Below are 20,905 nucleotides of genomic sequence, written 5' to 3'. Positions count from 1 at the left end.
AGGGTGAGTTACAGTTTTACATTACAAACTATTGCAGTGCATACACTCATTGGCATGGTTGGGCTACAGGTGGAGCAGCTGTATTTCTTTTTCAGTAAAAATATTTAATCCTGTATCGATATGTGGGATCAAGGAAATCTGCAGCCAGTTGGAACTCTGATCAACTGCAAGAATTTCCATGAACTTGTGCAGTTATCTTAGTCAAAGTCCAGTACACTATGGCTCGAAAGTAGAAATCCCAGTCCTTCATGGTCTAATCGGAACAAAATACAAAACACTAATAGTGAAGACAGCAGATACAAAAGTTAGAGTCAATTCTGTTTTAATTCAATCTTCTGCTTCATTCACAGTATTGATATTCTAAGCAAGATATCTTAGAGTCACTTAAATTTAGTTAGCAGCCATGGTCTCTTCAATCCATTGGTTGTAGTTGCAGACCTTGGCATAGACTCCAGGGTAGTTCCTCTGAGCGCACCCGTATCCCCAGGAGACAACACCCTGGAGCTCACCGTTGCAGACCACTGGGCCACCAGAGTCACCCTGATGGAGAGAAACAGGTATTACTACACAGTACTGGATATGTTGTTGCTTAAAACAAACATATGTTGAACATCAGTTTATCATACTAGTCTGTACTACAAATGGATTAATGGACAATGTAGTAGCAAGGATCCTCAAAGAACAGACCCCAGTGACCAAGGAAGTTGAATAGCACAAAGTCCATTCTCTAATGCAATACTCAATTGTACTAACTGGTAAACTTGGAGTATGTGGAAACTCATAACATATTCACAAACATTAACACTTCTAGTTATGAGAAACACTGACTGTGCCACAAAGAGGTGGAACACAGTCTGTGCACCCCTGAAGGCTACCTTTAGGGCAGATGTAGTCCTATGGACCCTTCCCAGAAATCTTCATGCAGGCAGATGCAGTCATTGGCTGCACCCTCCTGCAGGGGGAACTTTGTCCCCCTTTGAAAATCAAGCTGTGTAGCCACCTACAAAGTGTATGATGGACAGGCTGCTTCAAGCAGCCGCTCCACCATTCACTAATGCGCTGCTCAGAGGACAGGCTCACGTTTTTTGCTGCACTGAGGGCAGTGCATTAACTTCAATAGCGTGCACTGACCAGGATGGCTCGCATTGCACCCAGTTAAACGTGTACCGTGATGCAGACCAGGACAGTGCGCTGTATGCGTAACATGGGCCCTGGCCTCCAAATGTTTCTGTTACTGCTGTTTGGTCATCTCTTGTTTTATCTTTCTTCTCAAACTGTTTTTTTCAAATTCAATAACATATTTGATAAGGATCTTCTGAAGATCATAAAACCGGGATTTAAATAAAGCAGGTCCAAAATACTCTGCATCGAATCACTTGCGATCATCTCTTATTTTATTTATTTTTTTAGTTATTTATAGCGCTGGCAAGACCTGAGGGCATCAGAGCACTTTACAAACATTTGATTGTCAAACATTTTCAAAGGCAGTGTTGGATAAAAAAGAGGTTACAGAGTAGAGTCTTTTCTTAAGTCACATAGGTTATAGATTACAAGTTACAGAATGGAGTATTTTTAAAAACATTTCAAGCACTTGGAATTCAGATTGTGAGGTGAGCCAATGACCAGAACCTGTGTCACCCTAGATAAAAAATAAATGCACTCTATTCATGAGCACGGAAATCAAAGTGCTGAACCCCATCTATCGTCTCCCCAGCTCACCTGTGCCTGCTAAATTATTAATGAGATGGAAGCTGTTTTAACTGCTACCAGAAGGCTGAGTGCTTGGCTGTCATCCTTCGCATCTGACGACTATTGCCTTTTCTTTGAGTAGCATGACGTTTTTGTCCCAGGGAACTGTTTTATATGTCGCCTATTACCAGCTCTCGATCCAATTAAACAATATGTGCCGTTGGTTTATAGAAGTATTGGTTAACAAATAACGTTAATACATCTACAAAATATGCCATAGTAAAAAGTTTTTACTGGATGTATCCAACTTTGAATTCAATCACACACTATGAATTAGGACTATATATTCCTCAGCAAACCAATGCATGCAGAGCAGTATATAAAAATGGAGGCCACAGTGGTTTCCAGTCATCAGTTCCCCACAAATGCTTTGTGTTTTGGAGTTTCCTCGGCAGCCATCTTGGAAGGGGCAGCTCCAAGCCTCCTGTTCTATATCTATCCTATGTGCACATTCCAGATTGGAATCAAGAATTTTGCAGCTCAATACATAACAGTGCTGACCAATGGTGTAGACTGGTATATTTTTCCTATTTTCTTGAAACTGCTAAATAATATATCTATGGAAAGCTGCAAGCATGGTGGCTTGCAACTTCACTCCTTTATTTAAAAAAGTTTGCTAAAGAAATCCTGTGCTCCAGCAAGTACGTCCTTACTGTATGCAGGGCCAAAAGTGACTGCCACTTAATGGTTTATGATGGTGCTACCACACGCCTTCTTGTCTCCTTTCACTGATTCAAAAGTCTTAAGATAGAATCCTCTGGAATGGGAAAAGGAGATGACGTGGTAGAGCTGCAGACATTGGGACATCTTTACAATGAAATGTCGAAGTGTGGAGCTGCGCCAAATTTGGCAGCGCTGTGCCTCGACATTTCCAAAAACACAGGAATGTGGCATATTCACAACAATACAGCACACCCCTGTGTTTTCCCTAGCGCTGGCGCTAATATTAGCTACCTAGCGCCAATGCAGGTACCCTTCCACCATAGTGCAAGGGTGCCTGGGATGCAGGGAATGATGTGCAGGACGGTGTCCCTTCCTGCCTATAAACAATCAAAAATGGCGATTTGTTACATCTATGTGTGCTGCATTCTGCAGCACACATAGAAGTAGCAAATCGTCATAATTCACCTTCCTGCACATAAAAAATCATTAATGATGTTTTGCTCTCTCTATGTGTGCTGCAGAATGCATCAGACATGAAAAAGCAAAAACAAGGAGAAATAAAAGTATTTCTCAAGTTGCGCAATTTTAACTCCTTCTATTGCATGGCGTTAGTTTTTGGCGCTGCCTCAGGTGTACACATCCTTGTAAACCTGGGGCAATGTCGAAATACAATCAGCGTTGCGGTGAAATGCCCACTGCAACACCCATTGCAAGCTGCATTCAACCAAAGTGATGAGTGTGAACGGGCCCTATCTGCAAAGCGAGGTTAAGCCACTCAAAGTGGGTTAGTGTCACTTTGTAAATATGGAGAAAGGCACAGCGCCATCAGAAAATCACTAAAAGTGACATTATGGTGGCTCTTTTGCTTAGTAAATATACCCCTCTGTGTTTACCCATAATCCCTCTCATAGCAGAAATTCACAAATCCCTGCAGCCTTTAGTCCTGTTGATTTTGATCGGGTAAACCACCTGTAGAAATTGGACGATTATAATTGTGGTGACCTAGGAAAAGTTCTGGGAACTTCACTGATTCTGCCCGTGTTCTTTAAAACATACCCACCTCCAGTAAAAGGACCCACACACCCCCAATGATTATCAGGTGGTCCCTCTTCTATTCCAAAATAAAAATGTACTTAATAGTTCTAGGGTTGCAAGTCTATTCAGATTGGAAATAAACCTTCAAATGGACAGTTTTTTGGGTACTGGCTGACTTTTGTGGTTGCCCCTTTGCAGGAACACACACAAATCCCCCTACACATCCCTGGATTTTCAAACATATCCAACAAAACAGGGAAAGCATCAACATTGGGAGTCAAAACCCCCTTGCAATAGTGTCAGAAAAATGAATATTGCTTTGAAAACACATGAGTTACCTGGCAAGAGTCTTTGCCTCCCTCCAAGTATCCGACGCAGATCATGTTATCAGTGATTTCACCAGGATATGCATCGTGGCACTGTTTGTCAGTGAGGATTGGAGCGTTGACGCACTGGAGGAGATCTGGGTAGTTACCTGCAGAAGATCATGGTGGTAGGGTTACACAATCTGAGGGCATTAAACCTTGGAAGCAATAACCTGTTTGCATTGTTCACCAAGTTTAAAGAAACAGCAATTTAGTAATCTGATGCATATTGTTAATTATTGGAAATAATTAGGGCGAATAGTACTCATTCAAAATGTCCGCTGAGCCAGGATCATATGAGGTCAAATAATATGAAGCATGTTCATGTGGTGATGAAGGTCCACGCAGGTAGGAGGTATATTAAGACGTTTTATTGAAGTAAGTTGCATGTAGATATGTTCCTGTGACAGCAGCTGCACCAGGAGCAGCCTGCCTGCTGTTCAGCCCATTCTTAACTGTCAGACTACACGTCACAGGCACCCAACATTCCAATACGCATCATCACTCCAACATTCCATGCAGCACACAACACATTCACACTGCCTGAGCAGGTGGTGGAACTGGCAAAACATTAACATGAGCAGGATACTACATATCCCCCTTTCTTATACAACAGAAGCATAATTCCTGTACGTAAATAAGATATAACGATAAGAACCTCGGAAAGGGATAAAAGGGAGGAACACTAATGCAACGGAATAAATGTAATAGAGGAAGAACAAATAGGAAAGAGCGAAGAGATAGGTGGAAGAAAATGAAGAGGAAGCAAAGGGTAAATTTACACAAATAGAAATGACCCATCCTCTCCAACAAGGAAGTACAGAAGAGAAGGAAACTGTAATAAGGCGTAAGAAACAACAAGGTAGCAGGTAGACATAGACGCACCAAAGACTCCCCCCAAACGCACCCACTGGCCAAACAGGCATGCAGGGAAGGAAGAAATAGCACGACACAAACTGAACAAGCTATACACCCACACACAAAGTAAAGGTGGGAGGATCTCCTCGTAAACATAGAAGAAAAAGAAAGACCCTACAGTGGGGAAAGACATAGACAAGGAAGAACGACAACCAAGAGTGGTCCGGAATCCAAAGATGTAAAGAAGATAGGACATCACGGGGAGAACTGAACAAGCAAGAAAACAGAGAATATGAGAAGAAAATACAGGAAGTATTACTCATCCTCCACCATTACCAAATTGACAATGTAATCAAATTTAAGCATAACGTTGCGAGTAAATAACAGCAAAGTGTAAATATAGACTTAAATAAACTGTACCCCAGCAGGCGATAGATAATGTAGAAGATAGGAAAGACACCCATTAGGGACAACCCTCAAGTGAGGGTAACCACAGGCAGAGAAGGGACTAACAAACCATAAGACACACCCTGAGAAAGGGTAATAATGCACCACTACTGCGTGAAGATGGGACTAAAACCCATGACCTACCCCTGACATGAGGGTGGTTAAATAATGTAAATGGGACTGAAACCCATTACCTACCCTGACATGAGGGGGGTAGCTTCTGTAAATGGGACTGAAACACCTGACCTCCCCATGCCATGAGGGTGGTAGATAATGTAAATGGGACTGACACCCATGACCTACCCCTAACATGAGGACGAAAACTAATGTAAATGCGACTGAAACCCAAGACCAACTCCTGACATAAGAGACGTTAGGTATTGTAAATGGGACTGACACCCATGAGAAGATACACAGTGTGAGGGTTATACAACACAAAACCCCTGAGAAAGGAAATAAAGACGATAAGTCTAATGTACTGTGTGAAAGAGGCGTTAAAACAAAGTAGTTGCTAAAACTAGATGCTAAAGAAAGGAATAAGTAATGTTGAAAAACCCTTCAGCCAAGTACTGCTATAGAAACTGTACAGCAGGTATATTAAGCCAAGGTAAGGAGAAATTCACAAAGACATATCGACCCGAGCAAGCATGAGGTAAACACAAAGAATACTTTGCCTACAATGTCAAGTAATGCGACTTTGCAGGAAAACAAAATGTGATAAATAATTAAGCATGGGGATGTGGACATCGTTCCCATAACTAGACATATAGTTCAAGAAATCAGCTCACCATTCACCTGTGAAACACATGATCGTCATTGCAATGACTGACACAGGACGTCCATTGGATTGAAACTTATCGTATGGTGCCATGTGGTGTTGCAATGTTGTCCCAAGAAGCTGTGTACAAATGTGCACTGCCGGCTAAAAGAACTGTCACACGCCATAGAAATCCGGTTGTAGCACGTAGGTAGTCACCAACTCATCGCCAAAATATTGTGGTAATGAAGGTCCACCCAGGTAGGGGGTAGATTAAGACGTTTTATTGAAGTAAGTTGCATGTAGACATGTTCCAGTGAAGCGGCCCCACGAGGAGCAGTCTGCCTCCTGCTCAGCCAATTCTCAACTGTCAAACTACACCTCACAGGCACCCAACATTCCAATACGCATCATCACTCCAACATTCCATGCAGCAGACAGCACATTCACACTGGCTGAGCAGGTGGTGAAAATGGCAGAACATTAACATGAGCAGGATACTACAGTTCACCTAGGTGCACACATTAAACGAGATTGGTGAATGCCTGTGCTTTTTGTGCACGGTGTGCTGCGTGATCAAGCCCAGTCTCAGGCAAGTGACAGGAAGCAGTTGTTGAGGGGGATGCAGCTTACTCCATCCACCTTTATAGGGAGAGGCTAAGCGCATTGATTCCCCTCTATCACCCTTCACCCCTCCCTCCTCCTCTCTCTAGATCCATTAGTATTCCAGGCCAGCTCCTCAGCTTTGGCTTATACCACTGAGTGTGCGGGGTGGCGAGAGAGGTCAAGGACATATCCTAGCTAGAGCTGCTTGAGAGCTTCATAGCTTGACCCCATTACTGGGGATCACCAACCCTAAAACCAAGTCACAAGACAAAAGGTAATTCGTGGAACAGTGGACTCTTTCAGAATATGGGAAAGAGAGTCTTTTGGTATGTGAGGTAATTGTGATAAAAATGTGGAGCAGGGAACCAGTCTGGTCAAAACATGTTGTAGAAAAAAGAATATGTTCTCTTACAGCACAACAGATGCTGTGGCAGTCTGACTGACTTGTGCCTATCCAGACCTCACTCCAGTCACTGGTAGACTGGAAACAAATTAGTTATTATCTGCCCACTTACCTTCATAACATTACCTGCTCAGACACCCCACCTTTTCAGGCAGGCAATATTTGTGTTTGCTAATATCAGGTGTAGAATTGCAATGTTGGAAACTTTTCTGATGTATATCGTATCTACTAATCAATATCAATAGGAATCATATTTCTAAAGAGATACTCTGCACACTAAGGTTAGGTAGGGTGTACTCACTGCCACTGCTGAGGGTGTTGCCCCATCCTGAGATCAGACAATCGGTTCCAGCTGAAGCGCAACTGGTGGGGAGGGGGATTGCTTGGACGCGTGCACTGAAGGTGGCAGGTGAATCGAGCTTGATCAACATGATGTCATTGTCAATGGTCCTGGAGTTGTACTTTGGGTGCCTGATCACTTTGGCGGAATTGATGAACAGTTCACCCCCTTCAATAACTTCAATGTTGTGTTCACCGAGTCTGACCTGGATACGGCTGTAAGGGGAAGATTGAAAGTTTATAAAAATTTCATTGATATAGAAGTTAGATAACCTAAGAAAACATTCATTAGTCTTTAAAAATGTATGAATAGCTTTGGATGTGTAGAGATAAATTGTGGGGATGCAATTTTACACCAACCTCAGACTTACCATTTGCAGTGAAAGAAAGGTGGAATGTCATGTTTCCACTTGGCAGTTGGGATAAATGTTACTTCTAACTCACAAAAGTACACATGCAGCCTTTGATAAGATGCCATCATAGACAATGATACCAGTCTTGGAAGTTTATATGACAACCTAATGCATTCTGGGATTTGTAGTGTTGTCTTGCATCCAATGAACTAATTAGACTAATACACTTGATGCCAGTTACTTGGATGCATGAAGCCCAGGGCTGGAAAGAGTGTCTGTAATGTTATGGAGTGAGACTGACACTCTTCCCTTTGACATCTGGAGAGGATGGTGAAAAAAGGGACTGCCACTGATGCAAGCTGCATAATCCGGCCCTTCTATATGCAAGGTTATGAAAAATGAGGAAATCTCTTCACAGGAGATTTGAAGAGTGTTGCCAAACTATATATTAGCATTTGCCTAGGGCTTATAGCAAAATGCATGTGCCAGATTGCGGTGGCACACTTCATGGGTGGCAGACTGCCTTGCCATGAATAATGGAGCAAGTTATCAGAACCGTACTTCAATCCCTCCCTGACATTATCACATGTGTACATGTCACAGATACAATACTGCAAAACAGTGTGTGTGTATATATGACAAGGAAAGTGCCCCTGACATGTTTCCTCACAGTCTGTGAAAACATTCAGGAAAACGTCTGTCAGGCGTACATTGGCACCCTTGCAGGGCTAATGTCAATCTCTCCTGTGTTTGCCACATACTACAACAAGAATTGACAATCAAATCAATCTGGCCTTTCACATAGCTGGAGTTGCTTCAATAAATTACTAGAGATCCCTTTTCAGTCAGCAAAAACAATGTGAAGTGTTTAAAAAGACTGCAGCTCTTCAGAACCTTATTGGATGCCCCTCTCAAGTCAGGAGACTGTCTAAAAGTTCCAACAACCATTGTTGTTACTAACTGATCCTCTTGAGTAAGATCCAACTGCTTCAAATGTCCTTCACAAAGTTGATGGGGTGAGGCTTCAACATAAAAACTTACAACTCTATTAAAATGTGTTTGTATTAAAAGTACACAGTACACAGTCCCTAATACTTTCTTATCATAGGTCATGATGAGAATAGTTGAGGGGTCAGTGAGAAGAATAGAATGTGAGAGCCAATACATCTGCAAAAGATCATGGAGAGAGCTCAGATCACCAAGCTTCATACAAGGCTGACCAGCGATGATCAGGATTCAACATTGTTTTTGCTTGCCCATGCGAGTAGTGAATTTCCTCACCATTTCTATGTAGCACAAAAGTTCCGAAGCACATTTGTCTCTCAAAACACATCTTTAGAGGGAAAAATGATCTTTGCAGCTCTTGTGCTTGTTTGCCAAAACTTCAATTATGCAGCTACACAAGTAAAGTTCACCTCTGACTCTCCTCCTAAGCGTAATCTGAATGAGTGTACATCTTGCCATCTAAATACTCTAATGGTGGTTTGTGGTATAAATACAGTGAGTATTAATTTTAACTATGATTGAGTAATCACATTGTTTTGCATTAATGTAACTTGCCCAATTTACAACCCACCTTAATGAAAATTCACTGCAAGCCCACTATGAGTTTAGTAAGGCATTTTTGGCTTGATAGTGTACAAACCAGACAAAGGAGCTCATTACGATGGTGAGTGGACCTGAGTCTGCCTGCCATCGTTGCCGTCGTTGGGACCATCCACCAGTCATCCCGCAGTCCCACCACTTGAATTACGATGAGCCTGCCAGTATATGCAGCACCGTCTGCAATGTTCAAATGTCATGCAGTGCATTTCCTTGCACTACGTGGCAGGTATCATGCGGTGCCTGCCACACAGTGCAGGGAAATGCAGGGGGGTACCATGGGTAACCCCCATTGCATACACCTCCCCCAAGACAAGGGGGGCCCACAACGGACTCCCAAACCCAATCCCCGCCAGCCTTTCCACGGCTGTTTCCCCACCATGGAAAGGCTGGCTGAGGCCAGCATTGTGATCTGGCGGACGGTGCCTGCTAGGCACCCGCCACCATTTCCCCGGTCCTGTCCGCTCTGCCAGGAAATTGTAACAATTGCCTGTGGCGGAAGCGTGGCGGGCAGACTTTGCGCCCGCCACGCATGCGAAACTATTCCCCTCGCCATTGCAATGTGGTGGGGAAATTGGCAATCAGATGGCGGTGGTGGCCCTTCCGCCATCCTAATGATCCCTAAGTTGGGGAATCCAATTGCCTTTTCCTTTTAAAAACCTTGTTTGTCGTAAAAAAGGTGCACCTGCCATATCGTGTGCTTAACAGTATCTCATGGTATGCAGACGTTGTGGACTGGTAAGAGCAGAAACTTTTGAAAAACAAACATCATTTTAACCAAATTTGTTTAACTGGCCAGATGACTTACGATTTGTAGCAGTGAGCAGCTGAGACCACCCATTCATTGTTAATCACTGAACCACCACAGAAGTGGTAGCCAGAGTTCAGGGACGCCTGGTAGGGGACAGAGTTTTCAGGGCAGGTGTACCCTCCTACAATTTTGTCATCATCGTCCACAGGAAAGGCAACTGGAAACAAAGGCAGTCAGAATGTAGGTTTGGTCAATCAAGAAAAAGAATCTGTGTACACACTTCAACCCATTTCATATTCCTAATCCCAAAATATATTTTTGGAGATTTTCACACACTGTTCTAGTTGCTTTCCTCTTATCACTGCTTCATTCAATGAAATTCCTTATAAAGAAAAAGGAAACTGTACTATCATAACTGGAAACTCCAACCATTTCGAACTGCTGTCCCCTGAAATGGAACTCACCTTTGTTATTCCCACCTGAAAACACAACCAGAAAACCCTCTAGTCAAAGCATCCTACTTTGGTGTAATACTGAAAGATTGTGGGAAAAATACTGTGCTACAATAGTATCATAGCAAAGTTATTAAATGCCATAATATAGTGGCAGTGTGTAGATACAGGTAATTATATCTATTTGCACCTTGAGGATTTACACATATTCAAGGTACATACATATTGAGTAAAGAATAGTAAATATACGCGTAGCTGTAAATATTGTGGCTACAGTTGCTTTAAACAAATATTATCTGCTGTTCTTGGAAACATAAGGCATATTTGCATCTTTTTTAAACAGCTTTTAGCAAAAAATCACTAGTGTACACCTGCATGTTCCATTAAAGGCCTTTTGCTACAAATCAAGGCGACCCCATGGTGAGTTGTAGATTTAAATGTCCATCCTCCAACTTACAAGTAAACACAAGTATGCAACTACATGCATTGCTCTGTTGGAGGTATTGATTTTGCACAACCATATGAGGTTCCACAGGAGCCCTTTATGTATCCTATATGGTGATGCCATCTTCCCAGCCTCAAGCATGGCCTCTGGCAGGCACCATGGCCACTCTGGAAGAAGTTCCATCTATGTCACGCTGATTAGCAAATCACTCTGGAGATGATGGTGAAGGCCTGAGAAATAGTGCTGCGCCAGCGACATTAAAATCTGGTTTCCTGACTACTGTAGGGATATAAGATTTAAGTCTCAGCCTCTGTAATTATTGCCAATGCATATGATATATGTATTTGGTTTTTGTGTTGGTCACTTGTCTGGCCCATTCCTCACCAGGAGCACTGTGCCTTCTTGTTCCTATTTCCACCAAATAAAAGATGTATTAATGTGGCAGCACCCCACGTCGAACCACCTGTAGGGCTCAATCTTCATTCTGGGTCATTCATCTACTCTTCTGAGAACCTACCATAGCTGAGACCTCTCTGCTGAATTACCAACTTGTAGTCTGTGCACTCTGAAGATTTTAAAGACTGCAGAGCAGTTACCTTCTGCCAGAGCTAATGCAGGATAGTGGAGGCCTCACTGTTAGGTGGGTTTCTTCTGTGTGACTATGTCAGCTGCAGATTGCCTGGTTTGGATGAGCGGGGGCAGAACCTGGACCTCAAACAACAACTCTCTTTCTGAACCATGTTAAATATCTTTAGGTGATTGGGGTTCATTATCAATGTGGGGGTTATTTCAGCAAGTAGGAAGGGACATAGCTTCTAGGCCTTGGCCTGGCAGCGTCAGTCACATCGGCAGCAATAGTAAAGTCAAATCGCTAGTCCTGCAGACAGGGTAGAGGTAGGTGAGCCAACATATTAACAGGGAGAGTCCAGCCAAAACTGAGCCATCAGGCCTGGTTCTAAAGGTCGTGCATGACTTGGGACCTGGGAATATTTGTCATGTAAATCATTCAATGAACATCCATGGATCACACCATTTGGGACTGACCCCAAAGTTTTAAACTGTGCAATTCAGCTACGAGATGGGTATCTCTTTCTCGCATCTCTATTACATCTAAGTCACTGCTTTGTTGGTAATTCTTGGTGCATGAGGTTAAGAATTTTCTGCAGGCAGACACCTCTTGTTTTGTTCTCAGGGGTTCAGGAGGACAACAAGATGAGCAAGAGTCAGGCATCTGGCTTGGGATTTCAGTAGCTCACCCACCTCTGAGACAGGGCCTGGGATTGCAGGGTAACCCACAAAGATGTGTGTGATGTGCCAGCAGGGTCGAGGGCATGGATCTGGCTGGGTACGTGACATCATCCACTCCACATCCATGGGCTACCTTCAGACCTTTAAGTGTATTGGGTATCGCCATGTCTCAGATGCAGCAGTAATTAAAAGAATCTTTGCAATGATCCTAAGTGCATGTCTTTTACAGGCAAAAAAACAATGCTTAAATTTCCAACAACGACTGTAGAAATCCGTGAAATATTCCATAAAAGCAATGCAGTCCCTGTTTAGATTACATTTTAATTTCATCTTGCACTCCTTAAGTGTCCTTTTTTGTCGTATGGTATGCTTCTGTATTCTTTCATGCAACATGGACATTTATGTCAACTGAATTGCCTGTAGACATCTGGGTGAGTTATGGTTGTGTATACGTGTTCATGATGGGACATGAATAGGAGCTTTGGAGATTAATCTAAAGTCAGAATAAAATTCCTTTTAAAGTGCCTGTCAGTTTGCCATAAAGGTGTTCAGACTTCTTGCACATGCATCCCTTGGCCTCTCTGCAGAGCACTCTTAGCAATGGTCACATATATAACCAACTTACTGAAAGAGTACAAAGCAGTGGAAATATTGACAGCACCAAAGGAACATAAAATGCAGTGCTGAAAGCTGAGCTGGTGAAATGTGTGTTAGAGGAATGATGAAACGAGGAGATTAACAGATCATGTAATAGAAGAGAGGCCCAAGGGGGTGTGAAGTGGATAATGATAATATGTGAGTTATGGGGAGTGAAGACTACAGAAAGTGAGGAAGTGTCTAATAGAGTGAGAGACGTCAGAAGAAAGTGACATGAAGGGAACAGAAGTGAATGAGACACTCTCAAGACCACTTCCCTTTCCACAGATCTTAGCAATGCTTATTTCGGTCTAAAATGTTCAGAGCTGAAACATTTTCAGTGCTCATTAGTCACAACAAAGTCATTGTTACTCATTTATGTGATACTGCTAACAAGCATTGGCAAAATCAAAGTTCTGGCTTGTTTTATAGAAGTATGCCTGTTGTATTATATGTCTGGATGCAATAACATGCTACTCACAGAGAAGCATCCAAATACTGACCTAGTTTCCATGTTTTAGGCTGCTTCCAAAACTATATAGGGCAAGCCTCTTGGAAAGATTTCCTTGTTACAATTCTTTGCACCGCCCCTGTTAGACACTCCCCACCTTTGGGATCCCTCTTTTTTATTTTTTACATTCTTTTTATTAACAATAGAAATCAACATCTCAAGGCACAACGCAGTACAGTCTCTTTTCTCAGCATAGCAAAGCGGTTTTCCCAAGTATAAGTGCACGATATCGTAACAATAGGTAACTAGTACATTGTCAACAATCATTCCTCTTGAGCTGGTACCAATGGCGGGGTACAGATGTTCCCTCTATTTTCATGCCAGTCGTTCCAGATGCAGGACCATTTTTTGGGGCATCCCCTAGCCACATATACACACTTTTCACGGAACATACATCAATCCATATCTCTCTTCCAGATGGAAACCGTAGGTACCTGTGCCGCCCCCCATTTATGAGCAATGTTGTGTTTCGCTATCATCAATCCCAGTGTAACCCAGGTGATATGTGTGTTGTTCAAGTCAGTGGGCTCCCATACGTTCAGAAGGCATCTCTTTGCTTCCAGGGGGACTTCTTGTGTTAACACCTCGCCCATTATCTCATGTAATTTGTGATCCCTCTTAAAGCACTGGCTGCTTGGTATCATGACCACAGTGATTCGATCAGTGCACATTGTTGGAGCTTCATGCCCCTCTCAGGCCTTACGTGTGGGGCTTGCACACTTGGGACACAGTGCTTCACCAATTGAAGTTGGCTCTTAAATATGGGATCCCCACTACAGTGTCAGTTTTCCTCCATCTAAATCCCCTAGTGAATGTGAGAAGCATCAAATATAGGATCTTGCATTGCTCACGGCGTGCTGTACCTATTCTGTGTGGGTGGGAAGCTTGTAATCACATGTTTGTGTTCTCTACCCCACACTGCTCTCAGGAGGAGCTGCACTAGAGTGGACAACAGAGTCCAGAATACCGCACAAAGGTCCTACACTAGCGGGTCTTACTTTTCCAGAGAACTGAAAACAAATCCCCCTAACCTGTCCATGACCATGGTCCAAGGGCCCCAGCCCGCTCAATCCTTAGTAGGGAACACCTCTTTGCTTGTTGGGAAATCTCAGATTGACACCTCTATCATTACTGACTAATCTAGGCATCTGCAAGTAGTGTGAGAATAGAGTCAATAGCCATCTTGGAAGAAAGGTGAACAGTTTAAAGGTTTCAGGAAATAATATCATTGAATAGCTAGTTAACTCACCAGCTGCTCCCAGGAAGGCGAATAGCAGGAAAAGATGCATGATTGCTTGGAGTCTACTGAAATGCCTGAAGAAGGCTGGAGTATTTATACCAGTGAAATAATTCAATACCAGTCATCCAAGGTCTTCTGCATCTGCTCACTTTCCCAGGTGATTATTCAGTTTGCCAAATTGGGCAATTTGTCATGTTAGTGCCTGGCAGACCTTGCTGCAAGGGGATCTAAGAGCTAGTTGATATGCAAAGCGGGCTAGATTAAAGGTAGTGGATGGAGACAGGATTATCGTTTAGATATAGAGTGACTTCTGGTACATAATGAACAGTTTGCGAAAACACAATTCTGCTCAAGGATGCTTTGCAAATATCACAAACCTTGTAATTTTATAAATGTATGAAGTTGGAAACATTTGTAAAGCTTTGAGCAAATAAACTATTTGAGGACATATTTCCTGCACATATTTTTCTTTTTTCTGTACTCTATGCTCTGGGCTATTGCCTGTTCCACAAAGACACAAAAACATTTCAATTACAAATTATTGGAGGGCTTGATTTCTAAGTGCACCTTGATCTCTGGCCATCATCTGACAGCATTTAGTGATCATGTTTTACCATCTATGGTAGAAAATGTCCATAAAAGACTATTATCTCTTCGCCTTTTTAAAGAAATAAAAAATGAAATATGAAGAGGGCTTTCGTGGTTTGGAAACAAGATCTCATTCATGGCAGTTGACAAAGGTTGTATGAGTATGAAAGAGTGGCAGGCACTTTGTAGATAGGAACATGACAATATATTATATTACTTTTGGGTGTTTACGGTTTTTTTTAGTTATTAATATTGTGCATAAGTTATGTTAGAAATAAGCAAATATTGTCTTGCCTTACAAAAGAAAATTAATTCTCCTTTTTTTATTACTCTTATATCGTTAAATACATAAAAATGTAAAATAGTACAAAAGCATTGTTATGATGTGTTAACAATCATATCCAAATTTTAGATGTTCAGGATCCAGTGTTGATCATTCAACCATTTGTAATCACTAGTTTAAGCAATCCCAAAGAGAGAAATCTTTGCATATATCATAGAATGAGAGGGATTGATTGTAAACAAATGAACTAAATTAAATGAAGAAAGCCAGTAAAAATAATGAGAAGTTAGGGAAGCCACCGATTGATTGTAAATCCTGGTATCAGGACTACACAGGGGAACGAAGTAGGAAGCCAGCATGTAGCATGGATGCAGTTACTACTGGCGTCCGAGAGTAACGGAGGGAATTTTGTAGGTTGGTTGCATCTAATTCTCATGGGAACAAGACAAAACTTTACCAACATATGGGTGCTGCACTTCACAAAGTTTGAGTAGAATACTAACAATAAATGACACTAGGGAAATCCTTTAGACCTTATCAAAATTAACCAGTGACCAGTGACCAGAAATCGAAGAAGGTCCAGGACCCAGGCGGGGTCTCTGCTTACATCATTAAATCAAATATGTACATTTGGGGCTCTGCACTTCTGCAACAGATGAATACATTTATATCAAAATGATGTGTTCCTCCGCCATGCAAATCTGCCTTTATACTACAGTCATAAAACAAGAGCTCCAGGAGTGACCATGCAAATTATTGGTGTCTTCACTCCTGCATGCAGATGGGAAGATCTTTGGAATATTGCTACTGAATAGGAACCATCAGACGGTTGAGACTGAGGTGATACTAAGGGATGCCGTAACCAGGTCCAGGAAAGATGATGCTACCAAAAAACTGTATTTTCTAAGTATACATAATCTTTGCAAAATATTCTAAACTAAGAAAAGTACACTATCTAGTACCTCCATTTATCTAAAATGCTCCGGCAAACTGGGTAATAGGGAAATCTTGTGGTCCTCTCTGAGCTAAGGACGTCTTCTGGTTTATTTAGGATACTACAAGAACACTATTCAGCTATATTAGCATTATTTCTTAAACGTCCCCATTTTTACATGGCAGTAGTGAACTAAAAGAATAGACATCAGGCCATCCACTCTAAATTGGGTGGGCAGTCTAATGCTATATCTCCAATGGCCCCGACACCATAGTGTCGTTATACAAAGTTTTCTGATGGCATCACCATCAGTAAACAGACAGTCCACCTGACTCAAAAAAGAGCTTAGTGACAGAGTCCCCTCTCTATCAAACTATAAATCAGGTCATAACACTAGTATACTTAACGTATGAAGATAGACAAATTTTATTTCTCCTACCAGCTTTAGTGAGCCACTCTTTAGGCAAGTAAGAGCCATAGTATTCCAATTACATTCCTAGCCAATGAAACACAGATGACCGGTTACACATGGAGGCTGCAGCAGGAGGTGGACTTATTCTTTATAGGTTGGTGTGGGTAACTGAGCTGGTCAAAGGCAGAGTTTGGAGATTTCAAGAACATGGTATAAGCAAAGGAAATAGATCTTCCAGGGCTGTTTATGTAATTAAAGGACTAGGAGATTGCTTTACGCTGGAAAGCATAGAACTAGAACAATAGGTGAGGAGGAAACCTGGAGATTTTAGTTCACCTTTTTTTAGAGATACAGCACTACTGACCTGATTATATAAATAAAAATGCCCTATTTGTGCCACAGCCATGAGAGAACGTTGCCTCCAGTACTATCTTGAACATCTGCAACTGGTAATGTATCTGGACATGTGATACTAGCCTATTGTTGACCCCTGGATAAAGAGGTCATGGGAACTCATATTTGGTTGCTTGGAGTGGACAAGACCTTGCCAACAGAGGAAGCTTGGTCGTCCAGTTGTCCAATATAAACTGAAAACTATGCCTGCCTGCCCCAAAGAACATCTGATATATGTCTAGAGAGTATAGAAGATTACTGACACAGAAAGAGATTGAGCTCCTGTAAGTAAACCTGACGGCCAAATGGACCTAACAGTTTGCTGTGGACCTGACCTCAAGCTGGGGGTGCCCCCAGGCATTGAAATAGTGCCCGGAGATCTGGCCTTGAAAATTTGGAAACCTTTTATAAAAGAACATCATAGCAAACCTTTTCCTATACATTTTAGAAATTCTGCTGCAAATTAGCGGAACTTGTTTTTAAACACACCTACTTTTCTAAAAAAAACTTCATCAAGTTAAAAGGATTTGTTGCTTCCTATTAATTATTTGTTCCTGTTATGTTTGGTGTAATGTTTAATCCCTAAACCATAATGTCTCCATTTTTTTAATTTTTATTGAACTAATTACTGCTCTGTAGCAAACCTAAATTGCACAATTGGGGGTTCTGCATGTTCTTTGCTGTGAGCTGTTTTGGATTGTGGTGGTACCACTTGAGAAAAGAATTGCTGCTGTAGCCAAGTTGCCAAGAGTGAGCAATGGGTTTCCTCCAGAAAGCATCTTAACTTTTTTGAGTCAGAATGTGTCTTGTATGCTCTCAGGCACTGATCAGACCACATCACAACTGAGGTTTTCTCCCTACCATAGCTTGGCAAATCAAACCCTACAATTAGTTCAGCAACGTTGTGTAAAGTTCTAGGTTCAACCTGAACCTCCAATAGTGGGAATAAGCTAAACTTGGAAGCCTCTCAACTTTGAATTAATTAAGGGGCTTGGGCCGAAGGTACGTCACTTTTTCCCATATTAAAAATTACTCACCGGTGGCACAAGGGACTTGTAAATAAGCTCCTCTGTTTTACCAGGGAGGGGAACAAGGATGAAGATCGGTGAGACAATACAACATTCACTTGTAAACAAAGCTCAAAACTGTGGATCAAAAGCTGCTGTACCCTTATTATGTTAGGATGTCTGCAATTGGAGAGTTTACACAAGTTATGTCAGCTGGTAACTGCAAACAGAAATTTAAATCTGAAACAAGGTCTTGACAATTACATGCTATCTTTCTGGATGGTCACTGCAAAGGTTTAGATGACTTCCAGAAGATGACTGGCCAAATCCTTCACTGGGTCAGGGGTGCTTAAAATAGCAAGTTGTAGCTCCTATTGTACATCGAATCTATATAGGTGGCAAGAGGTCAGACCCTAAAAATTACAGGATAATCCCCCTTCTAGATGTCGAATCTAAATACTATACCAAGTTGCTCCTTCAAGACCTGTCACCTTGAGCCACAAAAAAAATCTTATCCCCTTTAACCAGACAGGATTTGTGGCAAAATCAGGATCCATCACAAACTTGCTGGCAACATCGGTTCTGTTCGACAAAGGGGTGGCCTCAGGAATGCTAATTCACTGTTGTTTTGTCAACTTCAAGGCCGCTATTGGCCATGTGCCCAGAAGCCAATTATGGTCCAAACTGCAGAAATGAGGGATCCCACCTGTGCTCCTACAAGCTATAATCCAGCTACACACAAACACATGGATCCTTATAAAACTTGGAGATGGATCCCATATCTCCATAAAGATACAAACTTCGCGTGGAGTAAAGCAATGTTGTGTCTTGGCACCCTCCCCTTCAATCTTTTCATCTCAGATTAATCACAGTTACTCGAAGATGCCAACTCCCATTCTCCAAAACTTGCTAACTCCGGAATCAGCAACTTACTGTACACAGACGATCTCGTCCTGCTCAGTCACACCAGTGTCGGCCTGCAGAGGCTACTCGATCAATTATCTCTCCATACCACCAAAAACAAGCTGGAACTAAACTTATTAAAAACAAGGGCAATCACATATGGGTCAAGGAAAGATCAAGGTGGTGGATAGTAATATAATGGTAAAAGCATCAACAGAGCCACCTCATATAAATACTTAGGGGTACACATGGACAAAAGTGGCTCATGCTTAAAAGACAGAGACAAGGTAGAAGCTAAAGCCCTGGCAATCCAGGTAGCACTCACCAATCTTGCAAGGCAGCTATCTGGCCCAAGCTTGACTCCTCTAATAAGCTGCATAAAGGCAAAAGTCCTCAACTACCTCTCCTATGGTCAGGAGATTATGCAGGGGAAATACTTGTGAACAAAATAACAAGAATTTTCAAGCAAGTGTTGAGCCTTCTGAAAGCCTCATCCTCCATTGGTGGTGGTGGTATTGGTTGTGGTGGTGGTATTGGTGGTGGTGTTGGTATTGATGGTGGTAGTGCTACTGGTGGTGGTCCTGGTGGTATTAGTGGTATTGGTGGTGATATTGGTGGTGGTGGTATTGGTGGTGGGGGTGGTATTGGCTGTATTGGTGGTGGTATTGGTGGTGGCGGTATTAGTGATGATGGTATTGGTGGTGGTGATATTGGTGGTGGTGGCATTGGTGGTGGTGGTATTAGTGGTAGTATTGGTGTTGGTGGTATTCGTATTGGTTGTGGTGGTATTGGTGGTGGTAGTAGTGGTGGTATTGGTGTGGTGGTATTAGTGGTGGTGGTGTAATTGGTATTGGTGGTGGTATTGGTGGTGGTGGTATTGGTGGTGGTATTGGTTGTGGTGGTGCTATTGGTGTTGGTAGAGTTATTGGTATTGGTGGTATTGGTGGTGGCATTGGTATTGCTGGTATTGGTGGTGGTGGTGGTATTTTGAGGTGGTGATATTGGTTGTATTGGTGGTGGTATTTGAGGTATTGGTGGTGGTGGTGGTGGCATTGTGGGTGGTGGTATCGGTGGTGGTGGTATTGGTGGTGATGGTATTGGTGGTGGTGGCATTGGTGGTGGTGGTGGTATTTGTCGTGGTGTTATTGGTGGTTGTGGTGGTGGAGGTTTTGGTATTTGTGGTGGTGGTATTGATGGTGGTGGAATTGATGGTGGTGTTGTTGTTGTTAATAATACAGGTTTTTGAAAACAACCCGTCAGGTGGCTTTAGTACAGATAACATGTCACACAGATGTGCTGTTATCAGCTTCAGCCCATTAGCACAGGATTATGTTATACCTGGAATTCACATGACTTAATTCGCAAATCATTTCTAATTCCATTTTACTTTGAGAGCGGGATTTAAACTGACATGAGATAACGCTAGGTTAAAGTGATTGAAAGCTCGCTTTTCCTTTTGCTGCTACCGGTCCAAGGATGACCGCAACATCCAGCCTGCTTTGCTCCACACGGCGCCTGGCGCCCGGCCAATAGCATCAGCAAACAGCGCCTGGAGGCGATAAAAAACAGTCGCGGGATCCCGCTTTACCTTTTGCTGCTACCGGTCCGTGTAGGACCGCAACATCCAGCCTGCTTTGCTCCACACAGCGCCTGGCGCCTGGCCAATAACATCAGCACCCAGCGCCAGGTTGCGGGCTCCCGCAGTGTGGGTCCTGCTTTTCCTTTTGCTGCTACCGGTCCAGGGAGGACTGCAACATTCAGCCTGCTTTGCTCCATACAGCGCCTGGCGCCCAGCCAATAGCGTCAGCACCCAGCGCCTGGAGGCGCCTTAAAGCTGTAGGTCGCTTCCGCAGTGCGGATCCTGCTTTTCCTTTTGATGCTACTGGTCCAGGGCAGACAGCAACATCCAGCCAGCTTTGCTCCAT

At 42.7% G+C, this 20,905-nt stretch overlaps 1 protein-coding gene and 1 gene segment (V, D, J or C); both read right to left on the bottom strand.

Annotated features, from left to right (window-relative positions):
* Positions 1-20,905, bottom strand: part of LOC146813330 (T cell receptor beta constant 2-like) — a 934,578-nt gene that overhangs the window by 333,852 nt on the left and 579,821 nt on the right.
* LOC146813340 (trypsin-like) lies at positions 306-14,578 on the bottom strand. Its single transcript, XM_085620155.1, has 5 exons — positions 14,470-14,578; positions 9,986-10,145; positions 7,185-7,438; positions 3,786-3,922; positions 306-540 (listed from the first exon to the last, which is right to left on the bottom strand). The coding sequence occupies exons 1-5, from the start codon at positions 14,507-14,509 to the stop codon at positions 391-393; spliced, it is 741 nt and encodes a 246-aa protein (XP_085476281.1). The 5' UTR covers positions 14,510-14,578; the 3' UTR covers positions 306-390.

This window comes from Triturus cristatus, chromosome 7 (genome assembly GCF_964204655.1).
Source record: "Triturus cristatus chromosome 7, aTriCri1.1, whole genome shotgun sequence".
Classification (NCBI taxonomy): Eukaryota; Metazoa; Chordata; class Amphibia; order Caudata; family Salamandridae; genus Triturus; species Triturus cristatus.
This window is presented reverse-complemented; position numbering and strand designations above follow the sequence as displayed.

Excerpts from the sequence above, each read along its gene's own strand:
- LOC146813340 (XM_085620155.1), bottom strand. The coding sequence starts at position 14,509 with ATGCATCTTTTCCTGCTATTCGCCTTCCTGGGAGCAGCTG. Across the intron at positions 10,146-14,469 it reads CGCCTTCCTGGGAGCAGCTG|TTGCCTTTCCTGTGGACGAT; the intron begins GTGAGTTAACTA and ends CTTTGTTTCCAG. Across the intron at positions 3,923-7,184 it reads CAACACCCTCAGCAGTGGCA|GTAACTACCCAGATCTCCTC; the intron begins GTGAGTACACCC and ends GATCTTCTGCAG.